Below are 15224 nucleotides of genomic sequence, written 5' to 3'. Positions count from 1 at the left end.
AGTGTGTTTTTGGCCATCGAAACTCATCTTTTCTTCAAGAATGTATTTTAAACTAATTTTAAGTATTTTATCAACTTACTTGGTGTATCGGTATCCAACTTGATCTTATAACAAGCTTGGACCGGTGATACCAAATACACACTTAACGGACATTAAGGTTCTTCATAATAGAACTATATACTTGGTTAAGTCTTTCGATTTTATTGAGTTATCTCAAAACATTTTGGAAAGTTAACTTTGAGTTTAGTTAATTATCTAGACCCAAGTTAACAAATCCGAACACTCGATTAAAACCTTGTTTTGGTGTTCATATACCCAAAGGGTCTTGCATTAGTGCATTATAACCCACATAAGTTACTTAACATAGGTTGAGTAATAATTATGAATGAAATACCAAGACCCGGTTTCGAGTAAACTTACTTTTTAGAACATGTTTTTAATTTCCCAAGTATTTACATTTTTAAACCATAAACTTCATTTATTTACTTTACTTGTCATATTTTATTTTAAACCCTTCTAAGACTACCTACTAACTTAAGACCCGTTTAATCTAGGTCTTGCTCGTTAAACCCGATCTCCGATTATTCACAAATCAATCTTTCAAGTTACTTAGTTAACGTGAGTACATTTCATCCCCTGTTTTCACTTTTATCTTTTGGGGGTAACATGCATACTTATTCAAATAAAAATGATTTATATTATACTCATTTCTCAAACCACAAACTTTAGGGTATATGATGCTAGAATACTTGCTCTATTGTGTGTTATATGTCTCATATGATTTACGTGCGCGAGTGTTTATTTTTATGTTTTTGTTGAGCCTCATTAAGTATGATCATACGCTCCCCTAACTACTTAGCCTTGTGCTAGGAGAATAGGGCCTCATTATCCAAGTATGTCGGTATTCTTACCGATTAGAAAGGATCCTCATTTACATATGTTTTATATACCATGATTGATGCTTTTATTTATAGTCTCATATACGTTTGTGGATTTCACTCATATTATATATACTCAAAACTATGAAATTGCTCACCAACATACGTGTTGACAAATGTTATTTTATGCATGTTACAGGTTTGATTATTACTTGAGTTGGAGTTTGAAGACGTCATTCTATTTTGATACCGCTAGGTTATTAGAAGAATGAACAATATCTATTTCTTATGTTTTGATGTTATTTGTATGAATAATATGTGTTACTTTGGTGATTGAATGAAATTAATGAGTTGATTAAATATTGTCACTTTAATAGTGTCTTGTGTATTTGTCCAATCACGTTGCATCCCGGCATGTTCCGCCGTCTTTGATCGGGGTGTGATAGATCAGGTTTGTAATTAGTTAAATATAAGGATCAAACGTGAATTATCTGAATACCATAGTGCCTCATATTAAAAAGAATAATAAGAAAGGTAAAAAAAATAGGTTTAGCATTTAGCAATATTAGCATGCTCGATCTCACATTTAAGACTGCCATGCCCAGTCAAATATTTTTATTTAAGATTCTGTTTAGTATATCTTATAATATTATTGGGTAAAAGTGCTTATATAATTACAAGATATATATTTAAAATATATCTTGTTAATAAAACATCAACATTATTTACAAAATCTTGTTAATAACTATGAGATTAAACATATTAAAACTTTCGTACAACTAAAAAAATGGTTAGAATCATGTATGTCTTTGCTCTGGACCCGGTTAGAACATAGTCTCCCTACAAAGAATCCAAAGTAAAAAAACATAAAAAAAATTAAAAAGATATATAAATAAAAATGAATTTAGAAAAATGGTATCCCGCGTGAACCCTATATATTTATTACACACCCTCCTTTTGATCTCTATTCATACAACACTTGCAAGAGAAACAACAAACCCTAATACTAATATTAGCTTGATTAAATCTTTGTCACAATGGTTAACAAAGTTGTCGGCATACTTGTCTGTCTTGTCATTGTCGTGTTAGATATAGTTGCGGGATTTCTCGGTATAAAAGCAGAAGTAGCACAAAATCAGGTTTGCCAATTGTTTTTTAAACTCATTTGTTGAATCAAAACATTACTAGAAAATAGGCTTTTACCGACATATTATCGATGAATGATACGTTATTTGTATTTCATATGAAATAATTTTTGATTTAATGTTTGTTTATTGTGTGATGAGTATATAGGAGAAGCATTTGAGGTTGTGGTTGTTTGAGTGCAAAGAACCAAGCCAAGAAGCATTTAGGTTCGGCGTTGGTGCAATTTTGTTGTTGATTGTAGCTCATGTGTTGGCTAACTTGCTAGGTGCTTGCACCGCTTGTAGTCAAGAGGGCAACCATAAAGCTTCTGAGTGGAGAAAACAATTGTTATTTGTCTCTCTCATAATTACATGGTACTCTTTTCATATCTCCTTCTATCTTTGATAATAATCTTAGTTAATCATATATATTTTGTAATTTATTTTTAACTTTAATCGAACAAATAAACACACATGAAACGGTTGAACAAGATAAAATGGTTATGAGTGGATCAACCTTTTTATCTCACGAGGCGTAGAAATGTGAGAGATTTTATTGAATACTTTTACTTGTTTGTTTAGGTTCGGGAGAGGTTTTTGGGTTGAACCCACATACTGTTTATTTAGTTTTATATAAAAATGTGTTTCATACATTATGCGAAAGTACGAGTATTTTTTTATGCCAACATATAAAACTTTAAAAGTAAATCGGCATTGCCTAAACATAATTGTTTCACAAGAATAAAAGTAATATGTATGTTTAGAATTTTAAAGTATAATAATAGTCGTGTTTGTGTCATACCGTGAATACTGAATACACGAATCGTGTTTAGGTTCATTTGTATGACATGATTACAAGGAAAATTTTCAGGTTTGTGTCAGGTTAGAATATACGGACATAATCGAACATACAATGTATTGTATCAGGATAATTGCACTCGGTGGAATCGGGTTGCTGGTGATGGGGACGAAAGCAAATGACAAATCGAATGCTTCTTGTGGACTCTCGCATCATCATTTACTTTCCATTGGCGGGATATTGTGTTTCTTTCATATCCCATTTTCTACCCTTTATTACGTTATTGCCACTGCTTAGGTCCAGTGAAAAGTCAAAAAGATGAAATGTTTTATTGACTTTTGAATCAAGTGTGTTTTGCTTTTGCCCATCTCATATCCTGCTTTCATGGACCTTTTTGTCATCTGACAATTTACTAATTTACCCCTGCCCTGTATGATTGGATTTTTAGTTTTTCAAGGAGTAATAGGTAACGGAACTTGTGGTGTTAAAATGTTAAGTCTAGTATGGATAGAAACTCGTGTGTATTAGAAAAGACATGTGTTTTTTATTATTATTTTTTTTAATTTGCAAGTTTGTTCATCGTTATTGTATGTATGCATGATAACCGTAATGAAGAGAAAGGTGCTAAGAAATGCTTAGTTAGACACTCTAGGTGTTACTCTCATGCCTTAACGAATCATGAATCATAGAAAAGAATGTTTTGAACAATGAACACATTACAAATCGGGTTTTTCAAATACCCGGTTTAGGGTATGGAACCGGGTTCGGGTATGACCGGGCATTGAAAAATCGGGTATTGGCAATACCCGGGTCGGGTCCGGGTATTGTCTCTAAAAACCATACCCTATGCATCGGGTTCGGGTCGGGTATAAACTAGTATTCTAAAACTGGGTATTTGAATACCCTATTTTCGGATATTGAAAAAAAAAATCCTATTTTTGGGTTCTTACGAGCCTTTTTCGGGGTATAAATTGATTTATTTTAAGGAATTGCACTTTTTCAGAGTATTTTCGAGTATTTTTTAGGTTTTGTTGGGGAAATTTCGGGTATTTGAAAAACCCAGTTTCGGGTAATGGAAAAACTCGATTCCAGGTATGGAACTGGTTCCGGTTTTCAAGTATTACCGGTATAAATCAGGTCCGGTTCCGGGTACGGGTTTTGGTACGGAAATGCATACCCTATCCGTACCCTACGGGTAGGGTCAGGTACAGGTTCGGGTATTAAAAACTCGGGTATAAAAGAGCCGGTTCCGGGTATTTTTTTCGGGTACGGTTCCGGGTTCGGGTTTTTTGTGCACCTCTAGTCTAGGGGTTTACACTTGGTTGTTTTGCCATTTTGGATTATTTTACGTTGGTTTTTTTTCTTTGGCTTACCATAACGCTAAGATTATAACCAATGCGGTTCATGGACCTATGCCACACAAAACAACCTCCAAAAACTAGTTTTTGACCAAGGATCAAACAGGCAAACACCGTCCATCTCTTCCATATAACCAAACCAACTTGCAATTTTTTCTCTCAAATCATATAAAAACATATTTTTATGGCACATTCAGCAAGTTTAAAAAAAAAGGTAGGAAAGATCAATTGCGTTTAAAGTCGCATCAAGTATGTCTACACGTTTACAACATCATGCTTCTAAGTGTTGGTAGCTAAACGTTATGATATTCATATACCAGACCGCATCCAACCAAAACCCATTTATAGAAGATGCATCCTAACAAAACATCATAGTAGCACCTTTCTGGTTGGAGTTGTCAACGCAACTCAACCCAACAGTCATATAGACAAAGCAAGCTCTAGTTGTACATTGTGAATGAACAAATGTACCGTCAAAGCAAGCTCAAGACCTTCTATACTCTCGACTCCGGTTAGATGATGCCGCTGACTGTCCTCTACTCTGCGTTCTACCCTGCATATAAAAAACCAAACTTTGTGACACCTTATGGATATAATATAAACAAATATTAAAGGTCAAGAATAAAATTGTAATTAAACCTGATACGATGCTTTATATGCTGCTCTTCTTTTAAGGAAAACCTTCATAGCTTGTTTCTTTTTCTCTTCTGCTTTGAGTTTGGTTAAGCTGGGCCTGTAAATGATTATAGTTCGACTGATTCGACCAACCACGACGGAACCAGTGGCTTCCTCTAACTGACTCACCACATCATCTAGCTCTCCCGGACAGTATTGTGAATTTTAAGCTGTTGCATTAATAGATAGTTCCTCGTAATGATATTCAAATGAAGACCAAAGATGGCATAACTAATTGTAATTAACATGGATTCTTGATTTTAACATGATAGCCAATGCGAGGCATTTATTGAAATAATGCTAAAAAACTATTTGTAGATAATAATTTAACTTGAACTTTTAAACACTAAATAATAAGAAATTAAATAAATATAAAAATAGCTCTAGTATTACCAAGGAAGTTTTATGCATAACCAAAATATGTCTTATGTGTCCAAGTAGTATGCATAAGGCTCAACGTAGTGGGCGATAAACACCAGGCGACAGAGGCGATTTTTTTTTTGGGTCCCCCCCAGGCGATTTTGGGGCAAAACGGGGCGGGGGCGGGAGAATTTTGTCGCCGGAATGAAGAAAAGAAATATTATTATTATTATATTAGTATGTGTGTGTGTTTTATATTTACATATATATATATATATTATTACTATTTCTAGCCCCTACACCATTACACCCCAAAAACAAATTCTCACCCCTTACTGACTGGGCGCCACATGGCGCAAAACGCCCAATTGTGTAGCCCCTCCACTGCACATAGCCTAAGATACATGTAATCTATAAAACTCACTTAGCAACCTCATCAACTCATTGTACAAGCTTATTAAGCACATTCTATAGCGTAAATAGGTAGGTCTTCCAGGATTTTCATTTTAAACGGCATCCAACCCTCCATCGCTCTTCTCCACAGTCCACTTCATTTCAGGAGAGTTCCAACCTTCTCTCTCGATTGCCAATTTTACTCAAATGGTGGTCAATTTCAGAAATGTGTGCATCAAACCGCATCTTGCGATATTGTCACATCACACTCCGCATTATAAAATTTACAGTGCATCGCTGCAGTTGATGCACTTTCATCACTGATTATGTGCTCCTGATGCGCATGGGTGGATCTACGTACATGAGTATGGGTTCACGAGAACCCACTGAGTTTCGGATTTTATATAGAATGCCTATATAATATATGAGAGTGAACCCACCTATAAATTGTAAGTGAACACATACACAAAGTTGGACAATGGTCTAGTGGAAAACTACATGCAATCCGGTTGTTAGAACCCTTGTTCGAATCCCTATTTCAGTATTCTTTTCTACTCATGCTGTCCTCACATCTATGTGTTATGGAATAATTCTCCAACTGTATGATTTCAAAGTTTATACATATGGAACAATTGAAAAGTATGAAATAAGAACTGAATTTGTACAAATGAATCAATAGTTTTTAAACAAACAAGACGGATGAAACACAAATGAATCAGCAAGTGTATGAAGCAAACTCATAATTGATACGAATGAGATATTCTGATGCGCGAAAATCGTTTAAACGTATGAACAAAAACAAATCCAACACCAAACAAAAGCAAATCCAACATTTAACGTATGAAAATGAATCTAAACGGAGTAAATCGGATTATGCAAACACGAACTCAAATTTGAAGCCAACACGGAACGAACAAAAACTGAACCGATTTTACACGCAATAACCGATTCCGAAACGTATAAGCAAACTGTCATCAGCAACGGAATCAACAAATAATACAATCGTGCAACAAACACAGATTTTGTATGAACTGAAATGATCTCATCATGTGAATCAGCTACAGTCGATATCTTCACGTTGTTTTTTCTTGAAACTATTACCAAAAGCTTTAATTTCTAATGATGGTGCTTTTTGTAATGTGACGTATTTTTATTATGTGATAAACTTAACTGACCTGAACCGTCTAAAGGCCACTGCTGATGCGCGCATTTTAAAACCAAGGCTCGTAGTAATCATGTCAAACCAAATTGAAGAATTTTTCAAAATGGCCAAATGCAATGAAATCGATGTGTTATCTTAGTGAAGATAATTCTACAGATACCTAAGAGTTTTAAGTTGAACCAAAAGGGCATAATAGTCGGCTTACATTAATTTATATAGAAGACAAGAAAAATGGCATAATTCACTCTAGTTTTTACATGGATTCACTATAATATTATTGATAGATGATTTTTAACTTGTTACCTTTTGAACACTAAAATAAGAAATTGGTATATATAAATACAAAAAAGCTCTAGTACTAAAAAAAGAAGTTTTATGCATAACCAAAATAAGTATTTTTAACTTTGCATGTACAAGCAGTCTATGCATAAGATACAAGTAATCACATAGCAACTTCATCAGCTCATTGAACAGGCTTATTAAGTACGTTCAAAAACAATGTAATGTCTTTTAGAATTTTCATTTTAAACAACCTCCAACTTTACAAGTCAAAATATAACATTATGCACATCAGTGTTTCATCGCCACATTATGCATTCCTGATGCGCGTGCTTTAAAACCAAGGGTTGAAGTAATCACAACAAACCAAATTTAAGGATTCTTCAAACTCAGCAAATGCAATGAAATCAATGCTTTATCTTAGTGAATACAATTCTAAGATGAATGAGGTACTAACTATATTTGCATTAGAACTACTTTTAAGGACCTATAGACAACTACCTCAAATTGGTGTCACTCTATATGATGCCTCCATTAAATGTAACTAGATAGTTGCTTCTTGAAACTAGTATCACTAAAATTGAGAAAACCACGCTTCATGTAGTGGTATCTACAAAAGGTGATTTGAAAGATGTGGAAGAGTGTGTAAGAAATCTAGTGGATTTAATGGCTTGGTTTAAAAAAAACGTTAGGCGAGGTGAGGCGTTTTGGTACAAAAAGTCGAAGCGCAAGCGAGAGCTTTACGTATGTGAGGTGCTCAATTTAAAATTACTAAAAATTAATTATACATGACATACTCTACTTGTTAATCAATCATAAAGATAAAACATATTTGTAAAACTAAACATGAATACTTAATACGTAGTTAAAAACATTATAAAAACATACTTAAAAGTCGCAAAACACTAACCTTCTTAGAAAACGAGCCGATTAAAATAAAATTTATTACGCAAGCATTTAATAATAAAATAAAGTATAAATGTATAGTAAAAAAGTAATAATGAAGAAAAATACCTCTTGAGTCACAAACATATGTGTAATAATTAGGAGAGTTTAAACCGATTAAAAAGATGGGAGTAATAACTAAAGAGAAGATAAACTTGAACCGTCTAGAAGGTTGACATTTGGAAAAGATAAACTTTGAATATGAAAATTAAAGAGTGGTTTGAATTGACGATAGAGTGATAAATATATATAATACGGCTGGATAATGTTTTACGGATGGGCCCCAACGTTAATTTTTTAAGCAGATGGGCCCAAGCAACTACAATTTGAATCTAATTTAGACTGCATCACATGAAGCGCCGCCTCATGTTTTTCTCGCCTTACATTTCCAAAACGCCTCGAGCACGCTTGAGGCGCGCCTTTTTAAACCAAGTTTGATGGAAAAAGAAGACTTGGCACATGAAAATATAAATTCAGCACTATGCTCCATGTAACGGATGCAGCTATAAACTTGACAATGTTAAGATTATGATGGAAAAGACAATATGTTGCTGACAATGCCATGTACTTAACATTTTCAACGTTTCTAGCTGCGAAGCCGAAATGAAAACCAATGTTACAAATTTCATTTTCAAGAGCAAAATTTCCTCCTTTTATTTTCATTCAATCCATTAAAAGTCTCACAAACTCTACCACATCTTCCGGATCCCCGTTTGCACGTTCCGCTATGTGAAGTGCAGTTCCACATTTTCAGTTATACTAAACCTTACCAACAGCGGTTTCTTTTCAAGAACAACTTTAGCAATGTTTCTAGTTATATAGAGTCAGTACATCATATAAACGAACACCGATTTTGGGGTTAGCCTATCTAGTACCTCGGATTCATCTTAAAATTCGCTTCACTATAAATAAACCTCAATTCTACTGCATTTGGCATACTCCTAAACCCTAACATCCAACTAATGATAACACAATGCTTAGCTATCGAAACCGAATTCGAAACGAAAGAAAGTTAATACCTTGAGAAGCTCATTAGCTTCAAGGGTTTCGACCAACGCAATCGCAACAGCATCGGTAACACCGGACTTGCCGACCTGTTGGGATTTAAGCTTTTTGCCCAAACTGTTGGCGTAAGAACCCAACTCCTTCTTTTCTTTAACACTCATTGATTTCAATTTCGATAACATTTCGTTATGGGCACTCAATAATCTAGGGTCTACAGGAGTCGCCTGCTCGGTCTCAGTCTCAGTTTCTGTAGGACCCACATCGTCTATTTCTGTTTCCAAAACGACGTCGGTTTCGGTGGCCGAGTGGGTTTCGTCTCCGGTGAATATGACGGGTTCAACAGCGAATGCGGCGGCGGTGGAGGTGGAGAGATATCTAGGGATTAGTGAGGAGCGTGGGGCGTGAGAGATGGGAAGGGTAGGGGTAAAATTGGAAATTGAAGTGGTGTTTGTGAAGGGTTTGAAGAAATGAAGGGCGGTGGTGGCGGCGGACGGCGGAGGAGACATCGGAGGATAAGAGGGGAAGCTGATGATGATAACGCGCCCATATTGCTACCGAGTAAGATGGTGAATCCACGCTCCGGTTTCCTTTTATAATAACACATGTGGGTTTTCCTTTATTTAATTTAGGGTCAAGCGGATCGAAACAAAACGAACTTCCTACCGAACGAACAATTTACAACCCTAATTTAATTAATTGTGTTTTACCGAATCAAAGTAGCAAGGCTATTCGTTGTAGTTAACATCGATATGAGGTATTTATTTGAGAGGGAACAATTTTGTTCCAACATAGGCACTTTAACATGGAGAGAGGAGATAGAATGGAAACTGACATTATTTGCGTTGACAAAATAAAATGTGGGGGTTAGCAATGGTAGTATGTCCAATTTGTGAATAAGAAGTGGGATCGGCGGAACACTTACTTGTTACATGTCAATTCACTCGGTCGGTTTGGTGCATTATTATAGCATGGTGTAAGGTCCTGGCAATTTACGCGTTCTAACACATGACTTGTTAAGAGTTATATATACATGATATTTCCGAGGCAAATGGCTAAGACGCTTCATGCGATGTGTTTAACAACGATATATGTATATGGCAGACAAGGATCGAGGTGGTATTCAATAGGAAGTCGTCTTGTTTAAGCCATGTGATTGGCGAAATTAAAGTTTATTAACATTAAGTTTTTTTGTAGGTGAAGAGCCGCGCAAGGTGGTTGGGATCAACATGGGAAAGTTGGCTGGCTTTTAATGTAGTTGATTAACTAGGGGTGTTGGGTGGCTTTTCTTTTAGACGGGTTGGTCTTATACCATTGTAAATCGGATACCACTGTACCTGGCACCTTGCTAGCTATTTTAATAAAGTTTCTTTTATTGGTCACGTCGGCAGGTATTAAGCTTCATCAACATCACCATACCGTCTCACTTATTTCCCCTTTGCTCGTTAATGCGTTAACGTTGTACCTCAACGCCAAACACAGCCTCCTTGACATGGTGCTTTATCCCTGCAAAAAGCGTGCCACATCGGCGGTCACGTGGTGTTTAACACCGGTACCCACCGCCCCTAAAACGAACGGCCTAAGGGTTCCTCTTGGCTCGTGGGGACACCGCCACAATCACATCAGGTTTAGCTATTTGAAAAATAATGGTTGTTCATTCGGATATGTTTGAAAAAGAGTGCAAACCCAATTTGACCTTTTTTTTTAATGAGAAACGCCGTATCAACCCAAATTATTTTGAAAATGACCCATGCTAACACAATTTTAAGATGAAGGGTCAAGATTATTGGTAGGACTATGGTTGACCAACCAAACTTTTTCCTTCTTTTTTTGTTATTTTTCTGTAAAAACTTTTATTCTTTTCTTCCACCAACCTTTGTAACACCTAATAAATCTTTATACACTCCTTTACATTATAATCCTTCATTGGTTTTGTTTAATTCCACATTCAACATATATGGTTGATAGAATTATATTAGAAAGTTTCGGATATGCAATCAAGAAACAAAAAAAAAAACTAATATATACAAATGGGGTTTGTTTCATAATTTCTAAAACTTGAAATAACCCACCAGAATAAGTTACAACATTCAAAATATGTCAGAAATTGAAGGTGCACGCCATATTATAACAAACTAAACACATAAATTTCCAATAGTAGTAACGAATTACCTAGCAAGAAAGTTTCATTTAATTTTGAAGACCGTCTTTATAAGATTCATAAATCTAGGTAATGTTCCGTTTTCGTGTTCTTGGCCTCGTGGTTTGATAATTGAAGTCCACACTAGCATTTTAGTGTCCAAAAATGAAGTACTATGTTTGTTTTATCTTTTATAAATACCAAAAATCAGTCATAAATCTGTGAACATATAAAGAAAAATATGTCTTGTTTTAATATATATGATATACTAGCTTTTGAACCCGTGTATTATAAGGGATTTGTCAAATTAAAATAATAATAATAATAATAATAATAATAATAATAATTCTTATAAATAAAGACACAAAATTAAAGTTAAAATAAATTATATATATAGTACAAACATTAAAAAATATATAATCTCAGATTTACATTTATATGAAAAAACATAGAAACAAATTAAATATTGTTATGAGTTGAATACTACTATAAGTTCGATTGTTCGAAGAAACAATAAAAATGGATTCAAACAAATTCACAACAATAATAAAACCAAAAAATAGAAGTACATAGAATGATGTGGAACATGTCATATGAAAGTAGCTATCATGAAAGTTGTTTTTGTATATGATCCTATTTATTTTGTTGAAATAAATTTTGTGATAAATTTTTATGAAATCAAAAAGACCGGAATTGATGGTTTCCATAAATCAAACAACCCGGATTTATAATTTTTCAGAAAAAACATGAATTGTAGAATTCCAAAGTTTTTAGTATAATTAATCATGTTTTTAGTGTTTAAAAGCTTTTTAGGATAATTATGTTTATAAAATTAAATTAAAGATTCAAAATTAAATAATCACATTAACTGGAAATTTTAATTAAAGAATTAAAACTTTTTATATATGAAGTGAGAAGCTTTGCATAATTCAAACTGAATTCACAAGTCCTTGTTTTTTAAAGAATGTTGAATTCTTTAATATAAAGTAATGTATACATTGAGTATAATTATATTTTAGTTGTTGTAAATGATCATTAATGTGTGCATAATATCTTGAAATATATTGGAAAATGTTATAACTCATGGGTCAAATCATTTTCACCTCATGACCCGTGGATAGCATGAATTAAGTAGAAGAGAGATTAGAAGATTAAGAGAGAATTTTATGCTAGGATTGGATGTGGTTAGGACAACTAAGCATCATTATTTTTTGTTTAGTAAGATTTGTACAAGAAGACTTGAAGGTTGTTTAACTTGTAGCATTATGCCAAAACTTTAGTTATAAGTTATTACACACAAACATACACAAAGCTTTCTCTTAAATATTAAGATTGTGGAATTGTGGAGATTTATAACACCAAGAAAAGGTTACGAGAATATATAAATCATATTATTTCTATTATTTGAAAATTTAATAAATTAGTAAATATACATTTATATAGATTTTCGACCATGTTTGCATGCCTACACGTACACATAACAACCTCCATTTGTCACACACATTGATCAACCACAAAATCACGGGAATCCTATACTTTAATATATATAATTAACCTGTGTAGTCAGTTTATCTCTGATACAATGGGAAGTTTAATTTTAATCTTAAAGGCAATGCTGAAACACCCTAACGATTTTTACCCGTGGTTGAAGTTGAAGATGGCGGTGAAGAAGGCGGAGAAACAGATTCCGGCAGAGCCACACTGGGTGGTTCTGCTACTCCATCCTTCATAAGGTTTCTAAATGTTTCTCCCTCTTTATTCAACAGCTCAATCCCGAGCTTTGCGACACTGTAAAATTAATCAACCAAACTTGATCCATCTTGTTTGTGTGTGTTTTTAAAATGATTGTAATGTGTTGGACGAAATGCTATGCAGGTGTGCATATTTTATTTGGTTCTACGTGCACTTGACACCGTCGGTATGTTTTCATACCTCCATGCTAGTGCAGACGTGCATGAAACTGAAAAGATTGATCCGAAACTAAAAAAAACAAATCGAAATAACCAAACTGAAACAAAAACCAACAGAAAAAAAAAACAAATCGAAATAACCAAACTGAAACAAAAACCAACAGGTTGGTTTTATGTTTTTCCAAAAACCAAAATTTCGGTTCGGTTTTGCGTGTAACTAAAATTGAAAAAACCGAGCTTATCAATATTTATTGCTTATGTTAAATTCTGAAGTAATTTATAATAGTTTAATATATAATTCAATCCATATATTTTGGCCAAAAGTTTTATTTGGTCTAAAACTTTCAACCCCAAATGGCAAAAAAACCAAAACCAGATCGAACTGAACCCAAACCAAAAACTGAAAGAACTGAAACCAAACGGTTATAAAAAACTCAAAACAAACATTTCGGATATAACCCAAAAGTCAAAATTGAACCAAACCGGGCCATGCACACCCTTTTTCCCAATGATCTTCCTTCATTAGTGATGGTTGATATTGAGGGCCACGGGATCGATTAAACAAACAATAATACGTAAATAACAACAAATATAACATAAACGAATCTTGTATTATTGATTTGTAATTGAAAAAGTTTATAAAAAGCTATCTTGTGTGATGCCATGTGGCATTGAAAAACATTCATTTATTATATAGTATAGATTAATTATTTAGCTAAATCAATGTGGAAAATTGTTACTTATAAAAGTTTAATATTAATAACCAATACAACATATTTATAAAAGTTTAGAAAATAATTATTAAAGAGAAAATAATTGATTAAAAGGAAAAAAAAGTTAAATATAAAACTACTATTTATAAAAAGTGAAATGTATTTAATAAGAGAGAGAGATGGGAAAAATTTATAAAAAGCTATCTTGTGTGATGCCATGTGGTATTGAAAAACCTTTATTTATTATATAGTATAGATTATAAGGCAATCCCTTTATTAAGCAACAAAAGGTATAATTTCAAGAATGTTTTTGGTAAGTTATTAAGCAATCTCTATATGTGTTAAGGAAGTATATGACAAATTGCTTCCCTATGTGTGTTCCTTGTGTATGTTTTGGTGTGTTGTGTTTGATAGGGTTATAAAAGGTATGTTGACTGTGTGCAGGGTCAAAGATTATAATGAAGGGCTGGGATCAAGCGTAGGTAGCATAAGATCTTAATGACCATACTAATCTTTTTGTTGAACTTAAATCGTTTTGAGTTTATGAAGTGCTAGTGTAGTAGTGTTTACTTAATCAAGACTAGATTGTAATGCTTTCGATGATGCATGCTTGTATAATATATTTAACTATTTAAGTCTTAATTAAGATGGTAATTAATTTGTGTTTCATGAGGGCCTAAATTTGGTTGTGAATTTTTAACACAACACACGAACATAAAATTTAAATGAGAATTTGATATAAATTTTATTATAAAAATATAAATGATTTTTACACATTTGAATTTTTTTATTTTAAAGTTGTAGTTTTAAAGTATTAATACATGAAAGAAAACTAAAAAATAAAAAATAAAAACAAACGGATTTGCATCATGTTCGTCTTGAGTTGGAATATTGCTAACATGACTCGTGTAGGAGCTCATCTATGGGCTTATTTGGGGGCATAAACTGAAATTTTCCTAATATAAAATTGGTGGATCATAAATAATATTGAGTAATTTTATATTTCAGAAAAGTAAAACCGTAAATATAATCCTATATTCATACTCTCACTCAAAACGGAAATTTTTTCCAAAATTTGAGTTTAAGTTAGTGATCAACAACTTTGGTTATGCCTATAGAAACACAACCATCCACCATCTTTAAAACTTTTGATGTGCAAACGCTGGTCCAACCTCACGAGCCCTCTTGATAGGCCGACTTGAACTGAAGCTGTACGTTGTCTTATCAGTTGCACAACCAAATGGAACTATAAGCAAATCAAAGATTATGTTAGCACATTATGCATATAAAATGAAAATATTGAATAATCAAAGTATGAAACTCACATTTCTCAAAAGGTTGAAACTGAGGCAATGTATCTATTATAGTACTATAGTATATAGATATATAGATATAGTTATAGATCGATGGTCCTCATGAATTAAAAATAAAAGACCTATAGATTTTGATCTTGTTGATACGAAGAACATAAAACGTGTAGACCTGA

The 15224-nt window shown here is 33.4% G+C and overlaps 1 protein-coding gene and 1 pseudogene across 2 annotated transcripts; one reads left to right on the top strand and one right to left on the bottom strand.

Annotated features, from left to right (window-relative positions):
- Positions 1–1847: 1847 nt before the first annotated feature.
- On the top strand, positions 1848–3274 carry LOC143578890 (protein VASCULATURE COMPLEXITY AND CONNECTIVITY-like). Its single transcript, XM_077062349.1, has 3 exons — positions 1848–2017; positions 2172–2377; positions 2930–3274. Exons 1-3 carry the CDS (start codon positions 1916–1918, stop codon positions 3096–3098), a joined length of 477 nt encoding a protein of 158 aa, XP_076918464.1. The 5' UTR covers positions 1848–1915; the 3' UTR covers positions 3099–3274.
- A 1114-nt stretch (positions 3275–4388) lies between these two features.
- LOC143578888 (uncharacterized) lies at positions 4389–9573 on the bottom strand (annotated as a pseudogene). The gene is made up of 3 exons (XR_013143352.1): positions 8993–9573; positions 4799–5004; positions 4389–4712 (listed from the first exon to the last, which is right to left on the bottom strand). The product of XR_013143352.1 is annotated as an uncharacterized LOC143578888 (transcript).
- Positions 9574–15224: the final 5651 nt, after the last annotated feature.

The sequence above is a fragment of the Bidens hawaiensis genome, unplaced genomic scaffold, assembly GCF_021521415.1.
Source record: "Bidens hawaiensis isolate Kalapana, Puna unplaced genomic scaffold, B.hawaiensis_p1.1 tig00029389_1, whole genome shotgun sequence".
In the NCBI taxonomy this organism is placed as follows: Eukaryota; Viridiplantae; Streptophyta; class Magnoliopsida; order Asterales; family Asteraceae; genus Bidens; species Bidens hawaiensis.
Note: the sequence above shows the minus strand (reverse complement) of the source record. Positions and strands in the feature narration are given on the sequence as shown.